Below are 21,196 nucleotides of genomic sequence, written 5' to 3'. Positions count from 1 at the left end.
TGTTGCCATACTTATATCAGACAAAGCAGACATCAACATAAAAAAGACAATGAGAGACAAAGAGGGGCAGTATAAAATGATAAAAGGAACTGTCCACCAAAAGGACATAACACTTTTAAATATATATACACCTAACACAGGAGCACCAAAGTATATAAAGCAACTATTAACAGACCTACAGGGAGAAATTAACAGCAACAAAATAATAGTCGGGTACTTCAACACCCCACTTACATCAATAGATAGATTATCCAGACAGAAAGTCAACAAGGAAATAGTGGATTTAAATGAAACACTTAAGCAGGTGGGCTTAACAGATATATATATATATACATAGAACATTCCATCCAAGCCAGCAAAATACACATTGTTCTCAAGTATACCTGAAACATTCTTAAAGAAAGAACATATGTTGGGAAACAAGGCAAACCTCAATAAACTTAGGAAGGTTGAAGTCATATCAAGCATCTTTTCTGATCATAATGCTATGAAATTAAAAATAAACCAAAAGAAAAAAATGGGGAAAGTCGCAAATATGTGGAGATTAACAACATGCTACTGAACTACCATTGGATCATTGAGGAAATCAAAGGAGAAATAAAAAAAATACCTGGAGATAAATGAAAATGAAAATACAACATACCAATTCTTGTGGGATGCAGCAAAAGTGGTTATAAGAGGGAAATTCATAGCAATACAGGCCAACCTCAACAAACAAGAAAAACCTCAAGTAATCTTAAACTATACCTAAGAGAACTAGAGAAAGGAGAACAAACGACACCCAAAGTCAGCAGAAGGAGGGAAATAATAAAAATTAAAGCATAAATAAGTGAAATAGAGACTGAAAAAACTGTAGAAAGTATCAATGGAACTAAGAGCTCATTTTCGGAGAAGAAATTCAAAATTGACAAACCCTTAGCCAGACTCACCAAGAAAAAAAGAGAGAGGTCTCAAATAAATAAAATCTGAAATGAAAGAGAAGAAACTACAATGGACACCTCAGAGATACAAAAGATTATAAGAGAATACTACAAAAAGATATATGCCAACAAATTGGGTAATCCTGTAGATGGATAAATTCTTAGAATCAGAAAAAACTGAATTAAAAAGAAATAGAGAATTTGGATAGACCAATCACCAGTAAGGAGATTAAAACAGTAATCCAAAATCTCCCCAAATATAAAAGTCCAGGATTGAATTTTTTCCCTGGTGAATTCTACCAGTCAAAGGAGACTTAATACCTATCCTTCTCAAACTCCTCCAAAAAATTGAAGAGGAGGAGAAGCTTCCTAACTCATTCTATGAAGTCACCATTACCCTGATTCCAAAACCAGACAAGAACAATAGGAAAAAAGAAAATTACAGGTCAATATCACTGATGAACATCGACACAAAAGTCCTGAACAAAATACTAGCAAATCGAATACAACAATACATTAAAAAGATTACACGCCATGATCAAGTGGGATTTATTCCAGGGATGCGGAGATGTCTCAACATCCACAAATCAATCAATATGATACACCTCATTAAATGAAGAATAAAAATCACATGATCATCTCAATAGATGTAGAGAAAGCATTTGACAAGATACAGCATCCATTTATGATAAAAACTCTGAATAAAATGCATATATAAGGAAATTACCTCAACATAGTAAAGCCCATATATGACAAATCCATAGCTAATGTCATTCTGAATGGAGAAAAACTGAAAGCTATCCCTCTGACAACAGGAACAAGACAAGGATGCCCACTTTCACCACTCTTATTTAACATAGTATTGAAAGTCCTAGCCAGAGCAATCAGGCAAGAAAAAGAAATAAAAGGGATCCAAATTTGAAATGAAGAAGGGAAACTGTCACTATTTGCTGATCACATGAGTTTATATATAGAAAACCCTAAGGCATCCATCAAAAACTGTTAGAAATGATAAGTGAATACAGTAAAGTTGCAGGATACAAAATCAACACACAAAAATCCATTGCATTTCTATACACTAACAACAAAGTAGCATAGAGAGAAATTAAGAATACAATCACATTTATAGTTGCAACAAAAAGAATTAAATACCTAGGAATAAATTTAACCAAGGAGGTGAAAGACCTGTACACTGAAAACTATAAAACATTATTGAAAGAAATTGAAGAAGACATGAAGAAATGGAAAGATGTTCCATGCTCTTGGATTGGAAGAATTAACATAGTTAAAATGTCCATACTTCCTAAAGCAATCTAAAGAGTCACTGCAATCTCAGTCAGGATCCTAAAGTCGGTCCTCACAGAAGTAGAACAAAGAATCCTAAGATTTATATGGAACAACAAAAGACCTCAAATAGCCAAAGGAATCCTGAGAAAAAAGAGCAAAGCTGGAGATATCACACTGTCTTATTTCAAAATATACTACAAAGCTATAAGTAATCAAAACAGCATGGTACTGTCACAAAAACAGACACACATCAATGGAACAGAATGGAAAGCACAGAAATAAACCCACACATCTATGGACAGCTAGTTTTTGGCAAGGGAGCCAAGAACATACAGTGGAGAAAGGAAAATTCTCCCATAAGTGGTGTTGGGAAAACTGGGCAGGCACATGCAAAAGAAGGATAGTAGACCATTATCTTTTACCATAAACAAAAATAAACTCAAAATGGATTAAAGACTTGAAAGTAAGACCTGAAACCATGAAACTTCTAGAAGAAAACAGACAGTATCCTCTTCAACTTGGGCTTAGGGTATTTTCACATACCATGTCGAAAGGGCAAGGGAAACAATAAAAAATGAACAAATGGGACTACATCAAACTAAAAATCTTCTGCACAGCAAAGGAAACTATCAAGAAAATGAAAAGACAACCTAACAATTGGGAGAAGATATTTGCAAACCATATATCTGATAAGGGGTTTATATCCAAAGTATGTAAAGAACTCATACACCTGAACAACAAAAACATTAACCACCCAATTCAAAAATGGATAAAAGATCTGAGCAGACACTTTTCCAAATAACATATACAGATGGCCAACAGACACATGAAAAGATGTTCAACATCTCTAATCATTAGGAAAATGCAAATCAAAACTACAATGAGATATCACCTCACTCCCATCAGAATGGCTATAATTAACAAGACAGGAAATAATAAGTGTTGGAGAAGATGTGGAGAGAAGGGAACTCTCATACACTGCTGGTGGGAGGGCAAACTGTGCAGCCACTGTGGAAAACAGTCTGGAGATTCCTTAGAAAATTAAGAATAGAACTACCACATGATCCAGCTATTCCACTGCTGGGTATTTATCCAAAGAACTTGAAAACACAAATGCATAAAGATACATGCACCCCCGTGATCGTTGCAGCATTATTCACAATAGCCAAGACTTGGAACCAATTTAGGTGCCTCTCAAGGGATGAATGGATAAAGAAGATGTGTTATATGTACACAATGGAATACTACTCAGATGAATGGATAAAGAAGATGTGTTATATGTACACAATGGAATACTACTCAGTTGTAAGAAAGCATGAAATCTAGCCATTTGTGACAACATGGATGGACCTTGAGAGTATTATGCTAAGTGAAATAAGTCAGAAGGAGAAAGTCAAATACTGTATGATCTCACTCATAAGTAGAAGATAAAATCAACAACAAACAAACGCATAGAAACAGAGATTGGATTGGTGGTTACCATGTGAGAAGGGGGTATGGAGGAGACCAAAAGAGGTGATTAGGCACATGTGTTTGGTGATGGATTGTAATTGGCCTTTGGATGGTGAACCAGATGTAGTCTACACAGAAAGTGAAATATAATGATGTACTCCTGATATTTATATAATGTTATAAACCAATGTTACTACAGTAAAAAAAGGAAGACCTTGGAAAGCCAAAGATATCCTGAGAAAAAAGAATAAAGCTGGAGACATCACAATCCCTGATTTCACGGGGCTGGTGCAGTGGCGTAGTGGTTAAGTTCATTCACTCTACTTCAGTGGCCCAGGGTTCACAGGTTCGGATCCTGGGTGTGGACCTATGCACCACTTATCAAGCCATGCTGAGATGGCATCCCAGATACAAAATAGAGGAAGATTGGCATAGATGTTAACTCAGCAACAGTCTTCCTCAAGCAAAAAGAGGAAGATTGGAAACAGGTGTTAGCTCAGGGACAATCTTCCTCCCCAAACAAAACAAATATACTACAAAGCTATAATAATCAAAACAGCATGATACTGGATAAAAACAGACACACAGATGAATGGAACAGAATTGAAAGCCCAGAGATAAAACCATATCTCTATGGTCAGTTAATCTTTGACAAAGGAGCCAAGAACATACAGTGGAGAAAGGAAAGTCTCTTCAATAAATGGTGTTGGGAAAGCTGGACAGCCACATGGAAAAGAATGAAAGTAGATCATTACCTTGCACCATACACAAAATTATCTCAAAATGGATTAAAGACTTGACTGTAAAACATACAACCATAAACCTCCTAGAAGAAAATATAAGCAATACACTCTTTGACATTGGTCTTAGCAGCATCTTTTTGAATACCATGTGTACTCAGGCAGGGGAACAAAAGAAAAAGTTAACAAATCAGACTATATCAGATGAAAAAGCTTTTGCAAAGGAAAGAAAACCATGAACAAAATGAAAAGACAACCCACCAACTGGGAGAAAATATTGGCAAATCATACATCCAACAAAGGGTTAATTTCCAAAATATATAGAGAGCTCATACAACTCAACAAGAAACAAACAACCTGATCCAAAAAAATGGGGAGATGATCTGAACAGACATTTCTCCAAAGAAGATATACAGATGGCCAACAGACACATGAAAAGCTGTTCAATGTCACTAATTTTTAGGGAAATGCAAATCAAAACTATAATGAGATATCACTTCACTCGCATCAGAATGGCTATAATTAACAAGACGAGAAATAGTAAGTGTTGGAGAGGATGTGGAGAAAAGGGAACCCTCATACACTGCTGATGGGAATGCAAACTGGTACAGCCACTATGGAAAACAGTATGGAGATTTCTTTAAAAATTAAAAAGAGAAATATCATATGATCTAGCTATCCTACTACTGGGTACTTATGCAAAGATCTTGAAATCAACAATCCAAGAGATTTATGCACCCCTATGTTCATTGCAGCATTATTCTCAATAGCCAAGACATGGAAGCAACCTAAATGCCCATCGACAGATGAATGAATAAAGATGTGGTAGATATATACAATGGAATACCACTCAGCTATAAAAAAAGAGAAATTCCTCCCATTTGCCACTAGAAGGATGGAACTTGAGGGTATGATATTACGCGAAATAAGCCAGATAGAGAAAGACAAATATTCCATAATTTCACTCACATATGGAAGATAAACACATGGATAAAGAGAACAGATTAGTGGTTACCAGAGGGAAAGGGGGTATGGGGTGAGTGAATGTGGTAAAGGGGCACATATGTATGGTGTCAGATAAAAATTAGACTTCTGGTCATGAGCATGATGCAGTCTATACAGAAATTGATAAATAATAATGTACACCCCAAATTAAACAATGTTATAAACCTTTATGATTTCAATAAAATAATTGAAATAAGTAAATAAATTAAATGGAAAGCTTCTGCACAGCAAAGGAAACCATCAACAAAAAGAAAAGACAACCTACAGAATGGGAGAAAGTATTTGGAAATCACTTATCTGATAAGAGGTTAATATCCAAAATATATGAAGAACTCATATAATTCTTTAGCAAAAAAACGAACAGTCCAATGAAAAACTGGGCAGGGAATTTGAATAGACATTTTTAAAAAGAAGACATACACGTGGCCAACAGGTACATGAAAAGATGCTCAACATCACTAATTATCAAGGAAATGCAAATCAAAACCACAATGAGATATCACCTCACACCTGTTAGAATGTCTATAATTAAGAAGACAGAAAATAACCAGTATTGAAGAGGATGTGGAGAAAAGGGAATTCCTGTAGGTTGTTGGTGGGAATGTAAATTGCTGCAGCCACTATGGAAAACAGTATAGAGGTTCCTCAAAAAGTGAAAACTGGAACCACCACATGGTCCAGCAATTCCACACCTGGGTATTTATCCAAAGGAAATGAAAACACTAACTCAAAAAGATATGTGCACCTCTATGTTCATCGCAGCATTATTTACAATAGTCAAGACATGGAGAAAAATGTCCATTGGAGGATGAAGGTATAAAGAAGATGTGGTGTGTGTGTAAATATATATATATATATGTATATATGCAATATTATTCAGCCATAAAAAACAATGAAATCTTGCCCTTTGTGACAACATGGATGGACCTGAGGGCATTATGCTACATGAAATAAGTCAGACAGAGAAAGACAAATGCCACATTAATCTCACTTAATATAGAATCTAAATAAAGAAAAAAACCCAAGCTCATAGATACAGAGAGGAGATTAGTGGTTGCCAGAGATGGGAGATGGCAGTGGGCAAAATGGGTGTTGTGGAGGGTCAAAAGGTACAAACTTCCAGTTATAAAATAAGTCATGAGGATGTGATGTGTAGCATGATGCCTATAGTAAAACTACTATAATGCATATTGTAGGTTGCTGAGAGAGTAGATCTTAAAAGTTCTCATCAGAAGAAAAAAAATTTTCTTAACATATATGGCGGTTAATGTTAACTAGACATTGTGGTGATCATTTTGTAATGTATTAAATATTGAATCATTATGTTATACACTTGAAACTAATATAGTGTTATATGTCAATTACACCTCAAAAAAAATCCCTCTCCACTCAATGTGAATTTAAATAGAATATCAGTTTTCTGTTTAAATAACCCCAAATCACCTAAAAGTTCAAAGTTGGTAAGCATAGTGGAAACAGTCTACAGGCACTTGACTATACCATTTTAAATTCCCCGTTAGAGAGATTTATATATAAACTTGGTAATTTCTACAAAACTTGTTCTCAGTTTTGAATGCACATTTTTAAAACTTTTTATTATGGAAAAATTTAACCCTGCACAAAGGTATAGAGGTTAGCATAATTTAAACATACACAAAAAGTATGGAATTTATTATATTATACTTAATAAGCCCCTATATACCCCAAACCCAGCTTCATTATTACCAGGTCATGGCCAATCTTGTTTCATTGACTCTACCACCCACTTTCTCCCCTTCTGTATTATTTTGAAACTATCCCAGACATATCATTTCATCCACAAATATTTCAGTGTTTGTCTTAAAATGACAGGATGCTTAAATTAAAAAAACCAAACACCATGATCTCAGCCATGGCTTTTAGTCAAGAAAATGAAATAAAATGCATCCACATTGGAAAGGGAGAAAGAAACTACCTATATGCAGATGGCATAATCTTCTACAGACGTATTGTAGAAAGCCTCGAAGAATCCACTAAAACCTATTAAAACAACTAAGTGAGTGTAGTAATTTCATATGATAATTCATGTGGAATTTCACATGGAAATTCAAGAGAACCAGAATACACAAAACAGTCTAGAAAAAGAAGAGCAAAGTTGGAAGACGCAGTTCTTGGCTTCAAAACTTACTACAAAGCTGCAGTAATTGAGTCACTGTGGGATAAGCATAATGATAGGAAAACAGATCCATGGAACAGAGTTGAGATTCCAAAAAATAAAACCTCATATTTATGGTCAATTGATTTTTGACAATGACAACAAGAAAATTCAATGGGAAAAGAATAGTGTTTTCAACAAATGGTGCTGGGACAACTAGATATCCACATGAAAAAGAATAAAAATGGACCCCTACTTCAGACCATATGTAAAAAATTAACTCAAAATGGATTGAAGACCTAAATATAAGATCTAATACTATAAAACTCATAGAAGAAATCATAAAGAAAAGTCTTCATCATCTTGGATTAGGCCATGGTTTCTTAGATGTGACTCCAAAACACAAATAACAAAAGAAAAAATAAATTGGACATCCTCAAAGTTAAAAACTTTAGTGCTTCTAAGGGCATCATCAAGAAAGTAAAAAGACAATCCTGAGAATAGGAGAAAATTTTTGTGAATCATGTATCTGATGAGAGATTTGTATCTAGAATATATAAAGAAGTATTGTAATTCAATAATAAAGTCAAACAAACCAATTTTTTAAAAAATTGACAAAGAATCTGAATACACATTTCTCCAAAGAAGATATCAGAATGGCCAATAAGCCCATTTCCCATTAGGGAAATGCAAATGAAAACTACAATGAGATACCCACTTAGAAGGCTATAATCTAAAAGACAGATAATAAAAAGTAATACTGAGGATGTGGAGAAATTGGAACCTTCGTCCATTGCTGCCAAATGTCAAATGGTGCATCCACTTTGGAAAACAATCTGATAGCTCTTCAAATTATTAAACATAGAGTTACCATATAACCCACCAATTCCATTTCTAGGTACATTTCAAGAAAAATGAAAACATGTCCCCACAAAAACTCATACATGAACATTAATAGAAGTATTATTCATAATAGCACAAAAGTGGAAACAACCCAAATGTTCATCAAATGACGAATGAATATATAAAATGTGGTATATCCTCATAATGGATAATTATATATTTATTTGGCAATAAAAAGGAATAAAGGACTGATATGCTACAGTATGGATGAACCTTGAAAACATGCTAAGTGGGAGAAGCCAGACACAAAGGACCACATATATATGATTCTATCCATATGAAATGTTCAGAATAGGCAAATCTATATGGACAGAAAGTATACTAATGGTAGCCTACGGCTGGGAGGTATGGAGGTGGTGACCCCTAAAGGGATGCAGGGGTTTTTTGTAGAATGTAAAAATATTCTAAAACTTACCATAGTGATGGTTGCACAACTCTGTAAATATACTAAAAACCATTGAATTGTACATTTTACATGAGTGAGTTGTACAGTATGTGAATTATATCTCAATAAAGGTGTTTTACAAAATCATAACCACAAATTAATAGTAATTCCTTAATATCATCAAATATCTAGCCAGTGTTCAAACTTCCAATTGTCTTTTTTTTTTTTTTTTTTAAAGACTGGCACCTGAGCTAACAACTATTGCCAATCTTTTTTTTTTCTTTTCTGCTTTATCTCCCCAACCCCCCCCCACCCCCACACACACACACAGTTGTATATCTTAGTTGCAGGTCCTTCTAGTTGTGGGATGTGGGATGCCGCCTCAACGTGGCCTGACGAGCGGCGCCATGTCCGCACCCAGGATCCGAACCCTGGGCCGCCGCAGCGGAGCGCTCGAACTTAACCACTCGGCCACTGAACTGGCCCCCAATTGTCTTGTAAATGTCATTTTTTGTTTGTTTATGTAAATCAGAGTCCAGATAAGATCCAGTTTGTTTATGTAAATCAGGATCAAGATTATCCGGGGTTTTTATACATGATTATTAGTTTATTTATCTCTTTAATTCCTTTTGTAAAAGGCAGGTTTACTGAGGTATGTACATACAATAAAATGTACTCCTTTTAAGCATATAGTTTGATGAGTTTCGACAATGCATAAAATAGCATACTCACCACAATAATCAAGATATAGAACACTGATATCGCCCAGAAAGTTCTCTCATGCCCTTTGCAGTCAATCCTTGCCCTTCTCATCTTCAGCTGCTGGCAACCACCAATCTGTTTCCTGTTCTTGTAGTTTGTCTTTTTGAGATAGTCATATAAATGAAATCACATATAGCCATTTTGGGTCATTTTTCTTTCACTTAGTCTGGTGCTCTCAGATTCATCTATAATATTGTGTACATGGGTACTTCATTCCTTTTTATTGCTGAATAGTATTCCATTGCATTCATATATCACAATTTGTGTATACATTCATTTGTTGATGAACATTTGGGTTGTTTCCAGTTTGGGGCTATTTTGACTGTAACTTCTGTGAACATTCATGTACATATGTGTGGACATATATTTTTATTTCTTTTGGTTAAATACCTAGGAATGGGATTATTATATTCCAAGGATATATTTAAATAAAGAAGAAACTACAGAACTGTTTTCTAAAGTAGTTGTACCATTTTGCATTCCCATCAGTAGTGAATGAGAGTTCCTGATATTCCACATCCTCATCAGCATTTAGTCTTGTCAGTGTTTTGGATTTTCATCATTCTAATAGTTGTGGGGTCATATCTCATTGTTTTAATTTGCAGCTCCCTGATGACATATGATGTTGAACATCTTTTCATATGCATATTTGTCATCTACATATCTTCTTTGGTGAGGTGCCTGTTCAGATCCTTTGTCTATTTTTCTTGTTTGTTTGCTGAGGAAGATTTGCCCTGAGCTAACATCTGTTGCCAATCTTCCTCTTTTTCCTTGTGCAAGATTCACCCTCAGCTAAAATCTGTGCCAGTCTTCTTCTATTTTGTATATGGGTCACTGTCATAGTGTGGCCACCAACAAGTGGTGTAGGTCTGTGCCCAGGAACCAAACCTGGGACACCAAAGTAGAGCATGCCAAACTTAACTACTAGGCCATGGGGCTGGCACCCACTTTGTCCATTTTTTAAATTGGGTTTTTGTTTTCTAATTGTCCAACTTCAAGAGTTTTTTGCATATTTTGGATACTAGTCCTTTATCAGATGTGAGTAGTTTTGCAAATATTTTCTCCCAGTCTGTGGGTTATCTTTCATTCTCTTAACAGTGACTTTCACAAAGCAGAAGTTTTTAATTTTAATGAAGTCCAATTTATCAAATTTTCTTCCATGGATCATGCCTTTGGTGTTCTATCTACAAAGTCATTGACAAACCCAAGGTCACCTAGGTTTCCTCCCATTACTTTATCGTTAGTCTGTCTGGGTCACCTTTTTCTTTGAGTGTTCCTCTTTTACACAGCATGTATTGCATCTTGCTTTGTTTATATGACTGTTATCTTTGCTCTCAAGTCTCTTATTTTATCTTATAATTATGCGCATTATATTTACTGTTTCTCTGCCTGGTTATTTTCTCTCTCCTTTAAAAAAAAGTCTTTCTGTATTTAGGAAGGATTGTATTTTCATCTTAGTTGTTACCTAGTACTTGCATCTTTTGAACAACTTTAGTGCCCTGCTCTCTTATTTACTCTTCTTACTATCTGGTTTCTCACTTTTTAATGGTATCATTTAATTTCCACCTATTCCCTGGTCAGCATTCAATGAGTTTGTTCTACTTTCCTTTATCCATCTCCTTCTTCCTCCCAAATTTTTAGTTGCATTATTTCTACTTGGTTAGAATATACCTTTATATATTATCCTTTGCCTTTATCTCCACATGTTAATCTTTTATCTACAATCAAATATATTAGTGCTCACCATCAATCCTTTTGCCTGTTACCTGAGTCATGTCTTGGTTTGACGAAGTTCATCCTATACTCCAGTACAGTTGTTGGCAAACTTTTGCTGTACTTGCTATATAGTATATATTTTAGGCTTTGCAGATCAAATGATCTCTATTGCAACTACGTAACTCAGCTGTTGTAATATGAAAGCAGCCATATGCACTAAATAAAGAAATTGCATGTGGCCATATTATTATAAAATTTTATTTACAAAATAAGGTGGTTTTGGACTTGGTACACAGGCCATAGTTTGCTGACCCTAATCTAGTAGATTCTTCAGAAAGGGATCCTAGGTATAGCATTTCCTGAATTCTTGTTATTAAAAGTGGGTTTTTTCTGTGGCCTTAAAAGGGGAGCTTGGCTGGATATAAGGTCTTGGGTTCATACTTTCATTCCTTGAGTTACCTTCCTTTGTATGTTGCTTCAGAAAATTCTGATGATCTTGTATCCTATTTGATGTTTTTGTTGGGAAGCTTAAGGATTTTTCTTTATCTTTAAAGTCTAACAGATTTACTCAAATATGTTTCAGAGTTGACCTTTAAAGATCAATTTTTCCAGGTACAGGTGATGCCTTTTTATGTATATATTCAGATCGTCTTTTATTTGTGAAACGTTTTCTTAGTTACAAATTTAAATGTTAGTTCTGTTTCATTGTTTTATTTTTCAATTTCAGAGACTCCAATTACACACGTGTTGGATTTTATTTGTCTGTCTTCCATTTCAATCACTTTCTCCCTGGTTCCTTTTTTTTCTTGACTTATTTCACTTATATTCTCTTGACTGTTTTTTTGTTTTTGCCCTTCTCCAATGTCTTTTATGCAATTTTCATTCAAATATAATCTCCCATGGGTATCTTTTAATTTAGCCTTCATTTCCTTTACAATCACCTGTTTCATTTCCTAGTTCAACTCTTTTTTTATTTTTATTTGCAGCTCATTTCTGTTCCTAGTTTGTGAATTTTTAATTCAAGATTTTTCTTTCAGTTATCACCAAATTCTTGTTTGGGGATATTTAATTCAAGTTAGGACGTTAGTTTGCAATTTTCTTCTGCTTTGTGGTTGATGTTTTGAAGGCAATTTTTTTTTTTTTTTGGTGAAAAAGTTTAGCCCTGAGCTAACATCTGTTACCAATCTTCCTCCTTTTGCTTGAGGAAGATTGTCCCTGAACTAACATCTGTGCCAGTCCTCCTCTATTTTGTGTATGGGACACCACCACAGCATGGCTTGATGAGTGGCGTGTAGGTCCATGCCTGGGATCCAAACCCGCCAACCCCAGGCCACCAAAGTGGAAGGTGCAAACTCAGCTACTACACACCAGCCCAGCCCCTGAAGGCAATTTTATTGACTCAAATGTTTTGATTTTCATTTTCTATTCTCTTAGAGTAGTTTGTATAGATAAAGACTACTTATATCTATGAATGACATGGACAGGTTGGCAGCTTGGTTTGGTTTAAAAGATTCCTAGTTAAGGTTTATTTTCTTCTTTCATTATAGCAAAGTGCAGTTTCTTTAATTGAGGGTGTTGTATTTTCCTTTGATTGTTTGGGAGGGGACTTGTAATGTCCTAAATTTCCCCCTCTTGATTCTTTTTCCCTTCACTACTCACTCTCCAAATGGTGTCTCTTCTTTCCTTTTATCTTCTTCTCTTGAGAAGTGATGCCTTTCTCAGGCTCACACCTCAAGTCTCACACACTTTTAATTCTCTTCCTCCGAGTCAGTGCTCTGATCTTGGAGGAGTCTTTTTGCAGTATTTTTGCACTTAGGGTATACTTTCTCTTTCTGTCAGTGATTTTAATTCAGTCCTAACCTTTCGTTCCTGTCTTTTCTCCTCCTTTTCTCAGGAGCCCTCTTACTTTCCACAGAGGATCATGACAAGAGCTTGAGTGAGAGCTCTGCTAAAAATTGTTTATTTTCCACTTACAGGTTGTTTGAGGTTTTAGTGTGCTGCTTCTTCTTGTTATGCTGTAATGTAGAATTTTCTTGGTTTTATTTGTTGATCTGCATAGTTTTTTTGGAAATGTATGGAGAGAGTCAACCTTACATGGCCACCGTTACCTGGGCTGACCATAATTCTCCCACCACTCATGTTTTGATACATTGTCAGAGTATAGTCATTAGCAACTATATTCCTTTTTTTATAGTCAGCATGTAGACATAGTTCTACAGAAAAATTCGTATTTAATACTTAGTATCAGTCCTTGTGTTGATGTCTCTGCAATCATTTTGGTGATCTGAAGCTCTTTTTCTAGTGGATTCCTCAGGAAGGGCTCAGAGGAACAATATTTCCTGAGTTATTTTATGGTCATAAGAGCTTAGCTATGGCCTTTATATCTAAAAGTTGGTGTATCTTGATATAAAAATTATTGGCTAATGTTTAATTTCCTTTTATATGTATTGCTTTGTTGTCTCTGACATAAAGAGTTGCTTCTGAAAAGTCTGGTGGAAATCTTAATTTCTTTTCCTTGTTCTTTTTGTCAAGATCCCCAAGGGGTTTCTTTTTATGTCCAGTGCTTTTATTAATGACTGTCCTGGGTTGCTTTTTAAAAAATCATTCTTAATTGTTTTCCCAGGTATGAGCTGTGTGCTTTCAATGTGTTGTTTCAAGTTCATTTCACATATTATTTTTGAATTATAGTTAATGTTAACATTATTGTTCTGTTCCAAACACTGATTTTCTTCTTCAGAATCTCCAACTATACATATGATTTTATTTGCTTATCTTTTATATTTGTCATTTACTCTTGAATCACTTTTTATCTTTTTTATTTTTAAAAACCTCCTATTTATCTCAAGGCCTTATCTATTATGTTTCTTCACAATTGTGTTTCTTCTAATTTAGTTCATTTCTGATATGACTTTTTCTTTTATTTCTATTTTTTCCTGAGTTATAGCTTATTTAGTGAGTTTCAAATTCTGATTTATATTATTCTTTTATAACTTGTATCATTTTCTTATTTATTTTGCCTCATTTTGAAATAGCAGGTGTATCAGTCAATGGTTCTCCAGAGAAACAGAACCCATAGAATTTATACATGTGTATATTAAGAGACTTATTTTAAGAAAGTGGCTCATGTGATTGTGGGAACTGGCAAGCCTAAAATCTTTAGGTCAGGCCCGCAGGCTGGAAACTTAGGTAAGAGTTAATAGTGCAGTCTTGAAGCAGAATTTCTTCTCCAGGAAACCTCAGTTTTGCTCTGAAAGCTTCCAGCTCATTGGAAGAGGCTCCACCCATATTATCAAAGGTATTCTCTTTTACTTAAAGTCAACTGCTTGCAGGCACAAACTACATCTATAAAATACCTTCACAACAAAATCTATATTAGTATTTGATTAAATGACTGGGTACTATAATCTAGGCAAGCTGACAAATAAAACTAGTCTTCACATTCAGTTATAGCTTTCCTTTATTTATTGAGTATATTCTTACAGAGATGTTATTATGCTTCTTATTCTCTTCTTTTTCTTAACTATGTGAGATTTGACTGTGATTCTCTTTCTGTTGCTCATGTTTTCACATGAAATTAATTTTCCTGATTTTAAGGAGGGAGGGGTGGGTTAAAATAACTGTTCTAACTTCACGGCTCTAGAGTTAACCCCTCTGTTGTTTGGTAAAGTGTCCAAAAATAAGGCTAAAAGTATCTGAGGTCTCCAGGTTCTGTTTCCCTCCATCATTCATCTGTCGTTTCTCTTTGTCCTTGTTGTCGCTTTCCAGCTCAGTTGGGACTCTTTTTCCCTGTATCTCTCTTCTTTGTGGCTCTTTGTCCTGGAGGCATCTTTGGAGCTCACGGGCCCTCCTCTTGCTCTTCCAGACACCATTGTGGCCTCTCGCACTCACCTAGAGATGGAAAGGGCAGAAGCCCTTTGCTTAGGGCTGCCGTCCTCAGACTGGCCGCCATGGTTTCCACTGAATGCCTGTCGCTGGTGTGGGTGCTCTCTTCTAAGCCCTGTCATGTTTGTTTTCTCTTGCTTCCTTATGCTGATATCACATGAGGCTGGTAGTTTTAGCTGGTTTGTTTAACTCACGTATATTTTGGGATTTTGAGGGATACTTTGTCACTGAGTTTCATTGCTGACGTTGTCCAGTGTTTTTTTCTTTCTTTTTTTTTTGGTGCTATCTTATTTGTTCTCTCTGTGTTTATAAGGAAATTTGAGTAGATTAAAAAACGACATCACTACTAACCTTTCCCAATTTGTTTTCTTTTGTAAATCCCTATTTTTTCCCCTTTTTAAAAATATCCAAGCTTTTAGTTTTTTGGGGGTTTTCTCTGTTGTTATTTTATTGGTATCTTACACTGAAAACTGAGTTTATTCACTTTCAAACCACCTTACTTCTTTTGTATATATTTAAGGCTATAAGTTTCCTTTTAGGGCCTGTTTACACTATACACTACAAGTTCTGATAATATCAAATGCTTTTATTGTTTATTTATAAATATTTTGTAATTTCCATTGTGTTTTTTTTTTGAAAGACGAGCTTCTTTTTTTTTTTAAAGATTTTATTTTTTTCCTTTTTCTCCCAAAAGCCCCCCAGTACATAGTTGTATATTCTTCGTTGTGAGTCCTTCTAGTTGTGGCATGTGGGACGCCGCCTCAGCGTGGTTTGATGAGCAGCGCCATGTACGTGCCCAGGATTCCAACCAACGAAACACTGGGCCGCCTGCAGCAGAGTGTGCGAACTTAACCACTCCGCCATGGGGCCAGCCCCTCCATTGTGATTTTTGCTTTATCCCATGAACCATTCAGAAGTACAGTTTCTCTTTAAAAAAAGATTATAAATATCCTAAAAATCTTTCTGGCTAACTTTATAAGAAACTCTAATTTTATTTCATTAATATCAAAGGGCATAATATGTGTGATAATAATTCTTTGAGATTGACTAAGACTGCTTTTGTAAATGTTGTCAATTTTGGTAAATGTTCTATGTGAGACTGAAAAGAATATATTTAATATTGGTTAATTTTAGGACTATATATGTTATGTTAGGAATATATAATACTACCTTTTTTTTCAGGCTTATCTATAGTTTAAAACAAGTGTGTTAAAAATCTACCACTGTATTTGTGCCTTTTAAAATGTCTTCTAGGGGCTGGCCCCGTGGCCTAGTGGTTAAGTTTGGCATGCTCCACATCAGTGGCCTGGGTTCAGTTCCCGGGCATGGACCTATGCCACTCATTGGTAGCCGTGCTGTGGCAGTGACCCACATAGAAAACAGAGGGACATTGGCATAGATGTTAGCTCAGGGCAAATCTTCCTCAAGCAAAAAGAGGAAGATTGGCAACAGGATTGCCTCAGGGACAATCTTACTCAGCAAAAAAAACCCAAAATGACTTCTAGTAATTCTTTCAGATTTTGCTTGATTTCAGGGTTATTTTATATCTTCTGGTGAATTTTTCTCTTTTTTCTTCTTATACACTGTCATTAATCCTATAATATGAAATCTATGAGACAACTGGTATTCTAGTCCCCTTTTTGTGAGTAAAAACACTGAAGCAATATTTATATATGTATATCTCCATAAAAAGTATACATATGTATGTGTAAATAATGTTTATGTAACAGTATCAGAAGGTGAAATTGGGTTCCAGCTTGGCTGAAGAAGAGGACGAATGTTGAGACTAAGACTGATGATGTTACAAAGTGGGTCAGTATTCTTTGAGAGAGGAAGGAAGGAACTTACAAATGAAAGAATGTGGAAGCAGGAAAAAACGTAGAAATAAGGAAAATGTGACTGATGAAAGTTACAATGATAGAGTCAGTACTGTGTGAATAATGGAATCTCAGAATTTTAAATTACTTGTTTTTAAGTGAAGGACCATGTCTCATTTATCTTTTTTTATCCTCAGAAGCTACTGGAGTACCAGTCACCTCCTAGGCACTTAGATTATTTTTGAAGTGAAATAAAATAAAAATCATAGTTTTTCAGAAGAGACTACTGAAGTATCCCAGAAAGGTTAGGTTACTTTTCCTTTGTTGTATTACTTTGTACAGTTACAAAGGAATCAAATTTTAGTTATTCTCTCTTTAAATAATAAGGACCCAGAAAATTGAAACTTACATCTGAACAATGAGATGAAAATTTTAGAACAGATTTTTTGTCTGAACTCTTTTACTTTCTTTTTTTAGATTAAGTTAGAGTATGAAGGAACGTTATTTTCTGAGTGGAGTGTGCCAGGAACTTGTTCTATGAAAAATAAAAGGTAAGATTTTTGCTGTGAATGTCAATGTATGTGTGTATTTACATGCAAAAAAGCATTCATATAGTGTGGACATTCAGATTTGAGACTGTAATTTAATGTAAATTTCTTCCCATTAAATAGATGTGAAAAGAAAGACAAAATCACTTTAAAAATAGAAGTAAAATATTGCTATATTTAAAAATTTTTCTTATTAGCATACAATTCAAATTTTTAGGCTTAAAAAGTAGTAGGGGAATTTTTATTAATCTCATTTGCATCTATTCTTATTTCTCTTTTCTGTCCTTTTTGATTGCTAGATCACCCAAGACAGAACTGCGTTGTCCTCCTGGTATTCAGATTATAAAACCAATTGTGACAGGCCCAGTAAGTTGATTTTAGTGATAACTTATGAAATCGTTTTTTAAAACTGAGGTAACATTGGCTTATAACATTACATAAATTTCAGGTGTACATCATTATAGTTTGATTTCTGTGTAGACTACATCATGTTCACCACCCAAAGTCTAATTACCATCTGTCACCACACACATGTGTCCTGTCATCCCTTTCACTCTCCCCTTTCCCCCTCTCCCTCTGGTAACCACCAATCTAGTCTCTGTATCTATGTGTTTGTTTGTTGTTTTTATCTTCCACGTAGGAGTGAAATCATATGGTATTTGGCTTTCTCCGTCTGACTTATTTCACTTAGCATAATTCTCTCAAAGTCCATCCATGTTGTTGCAAATGGCAAGATTTCATCTTTTTTTTTTATGGCTGAGGAGTATTCCATTGAGTATATATACCACATCTTCTTTGTCCATTATCCATTGATGGTCACTTAGGTTGTTTCGGAGTCTGGGCTATTGTGAATAATGCTGCAGTGAACATAAGGGTGCATAGATCTCTTTGGATTGTTGATTTCATGTTCTTTAGATAGATAACAAGAAGTGGAATAGCTGGATTGTATGGTATTTCTCTTTTTAATTTTTTAAGAAATCTGCATACTATTTTCCATAGTGACTGCACCAGTTACATTCCCACCAGTAGTATATGAGGGTTCTCTTTTCTCCACATCCTCTCCAACACGTGTTATTTCTTGTCTTTTTAACAATAGTCATTCCAATTGGCATGAGACGATATCTCACTGTAATTTTGAATTGAATTTCCCTAATAATTAGTAATGTTGAACATCTTTTCATGTGTCTGTTGGCCATCTGTATACTTTCTTTGGAAAAATGTCTGTTCAGATCCTCTGCCCATTTTTTAATTTAGTTGTGTGTTTTCTGTTGTTGAGATGTATGATTTCTTTATATACTTTTGATATTAATCCCTTATCAGATATATGATTTGCAAATATCATCTCCCAATTATTAGGTTGTCTTTTCATTTTGTTGATGGTTACCTTTGCTGTACAGAAGCTTTTAAGTTTGATATAGTCCCATTTGTTTATTGTTTCATTTGTTTCCCTTGCCTGGGGAGGCAAAATATTCAAAAAGGTACTGCCAAGACCAATGTTGAAGAATGTACTGCCTATGTTTTTCTTCTAGGAATTTTATGGTTTCAGATCTTACATTCAACATATGAAATCCTGAATAACCATCCATGTTACATTTAATTTTGCCTTTTTTTGAGCTTTCAACCTAATTTAACCTGTTTTATATAGTATAAATTGTAACTATAAATGAGATATTTTAAAATTATTATCAATGTCACTAATTTTTACATGTTATGTTATGAAATGAGATATGATTTTTACCTTAGCCTTTTTGTTAATAAGTATTTTAAAGCCCCAGTTACAACCTTAATGATAATAGTACTCCCAGCTGAGTGGATCTCATGTTATGTACTCTTATGACAATACCCAGAATTAAGAGCCATTTCTAGCAGATTTGTTTTTAATCCACTATATTGTCTTCAATTCAAGAAAGCATATGTGAATGCAAATAAATGAGAATGGTGTTGAATCCTCTCTAGTTTACAAAAAAAGTAAAGCATTTTAAATAATTGGGACTTTATTAATTAGTAACAAAGTACTGTCGACACACCTCACAGCTGAGGTTCCTACACAAGTGTCTAAAGCCACTAATCTAGAGACTCATTGTGACAAATCCCGCCTTTAAACTTTAGAACTTGTGCCTTCTTTTTATTTAATAATATTATTTTCAGGGAACAAGTAGACAGTGATATAGGAGAGGCCAGATAAATATTAATTCATTTTTTAATCCCTATAGAGCAAAAAATATTTGAATTTGGCTTTTTGAGTTTACAAGTGTCTACCAGTTTCAAGAACACAACTCCTGAGGAAGTAAAGGATTTCTTTCCCTTTTGTTCTATGTTGGAAACCATATAAATGTGTAATGTTATGTAAAAAATATGCATACACAAATATGTGCATATATAGGAATATCTTTGTTATTTATGTATAGTGTCATCAGATCTTACAACCTTTAAGAAGGAATATGAGACTTTTGAAATACACTCAAAAGCACTCACTTATAACAATGAAAAATATCTCCAGGCTTTGCTACAAGTCCCCTGGTGAGCAAAACATCCCTGGTGGAAAACCATTAAATGAGAAAATTAATCGAATTGTGTATTGGTGAGAAAGACTGTACAGGAAACTCACCATTTTTCTTTATACACTCACAGAGAACACTTCTGTGACCAGGTGCGTGTGGTGGGGATGGTTACATACTGACCAATTCTCTAACACCAGGTGGGTGTCCTACAATTTAAAGTTCTGGCACTGTCTACCTGGAGTTAATGTCACATATCGCAAGTTAAGGGATCAGTCCCACCAGACCACCCCCACTTCAGATGCCAATCACAAGTCCCAGGTTTTCACCTGTACTTCTGACTGACTGGCTATAACTCCAGATTCCCACAGCCTTCTCCTTAGGCTCAATAATTTGCTAGAAGAACTCACAGAACTCAGGGAAACACATTTTCCTGTTATAATAAAGGATATGATAAAGGATGCAGATGAACAGCCAGATGAAGAGGTATATATGGCAAGGTCCAGAAGTGTCCTGAGTGCAGAAGCTTCTGTCTTCGAGAGTTGGGGCGCGTGACCCTGCCAGCACGTGCACGTGTCCACCAACCTGGAAGCTCTCCGAATCCCATGCTTTAGGATTTTCGTGGAGGCCTCATCACGTAGTATTAACTGACTTTCCAGCCCCTCCCCTCTCTCCAGAGGATGGGAGCTTCAGCTGAAAGTTCCAAGCTTCTAATCCTGGCTTGCTCTTTCTGGTGACCAGTTCCCTATCCAAGAGCCCACCCGGAATTGCCTCATTAGAACAAAAGGGATTTAGGAGCACTTGTGTCAGACACCCATATTACTCTGGAAATTACTAGAGTTTTAAGAGTCTATGTCAGGAACTGGGGTCAAAGACCAAATGTTATATATATATATATCACATCTTTTGCCCACCCTCCTCCCCCATTCCCCTATGGTAACCACCAATCCAATCTCTGTTGCTATGTGTTTGTTTGTCATTGTTTATATCTTCTACTTGTGAGTGAAATCATATGGTATTTGACTTTCTCCTTCTGAATTATTTCACTCAGCATAATACCCTCAAGGTCCATCCATGTTGTCACAAATGGCTGGATTTCGTCATTTCTCATGGCTGACTAGTAGTCCATCGTGTATAAATACCACAT

At 35.2% G+C, this 21,196-nt stretch overlaps 1 protein-coding gene across 13 annotated transcripts in view; it reads left to right on the top strand.

The window, feature by feature from the left end:
* Positions 1-21,196, top strand: part of CATSPERE (catsper channel auxiliary subunit epsilon) — a 263,656-nt gene that overhangs the window by 38,332 nt on the left and 204,128 nt on the right. For all 13 annotated transcript variants that reach the window (XM_070602097.1, XM_070602095.1, XM_070602105.1 and 10 more), the window contains 2 exons: positions 17,481-17,554; positions 17,851-17,917. In XM_070602097.1, coding sequence (XP_070458198.1) covers positions 17,481-17,554; positions 17,851-17,917 — 141 coding nt within the window. The remainder of the gene's footprint in view (positions 1-17,480; positions 17,555-17,850; positions 17,918-21,196) is intronic.

Source organism: Equus przewalskii, chromosome 31, assembly GCF_037783145.1.
Source record: "Equus przewalskii isolate Varuska chromosome 31, EquPr2, whole genome shotgun sequence".
NCBI lineage: Eukaryota > Metazoa > Chordata > Mammalia > Perissodactyla > Equidae > Equus > Equus przewalskii.
The sequence above is the reverse complement of the archived record's forward strand: the minus strand, read 5'-3'. Positions and strand labels throughout refer to the sequence as shown.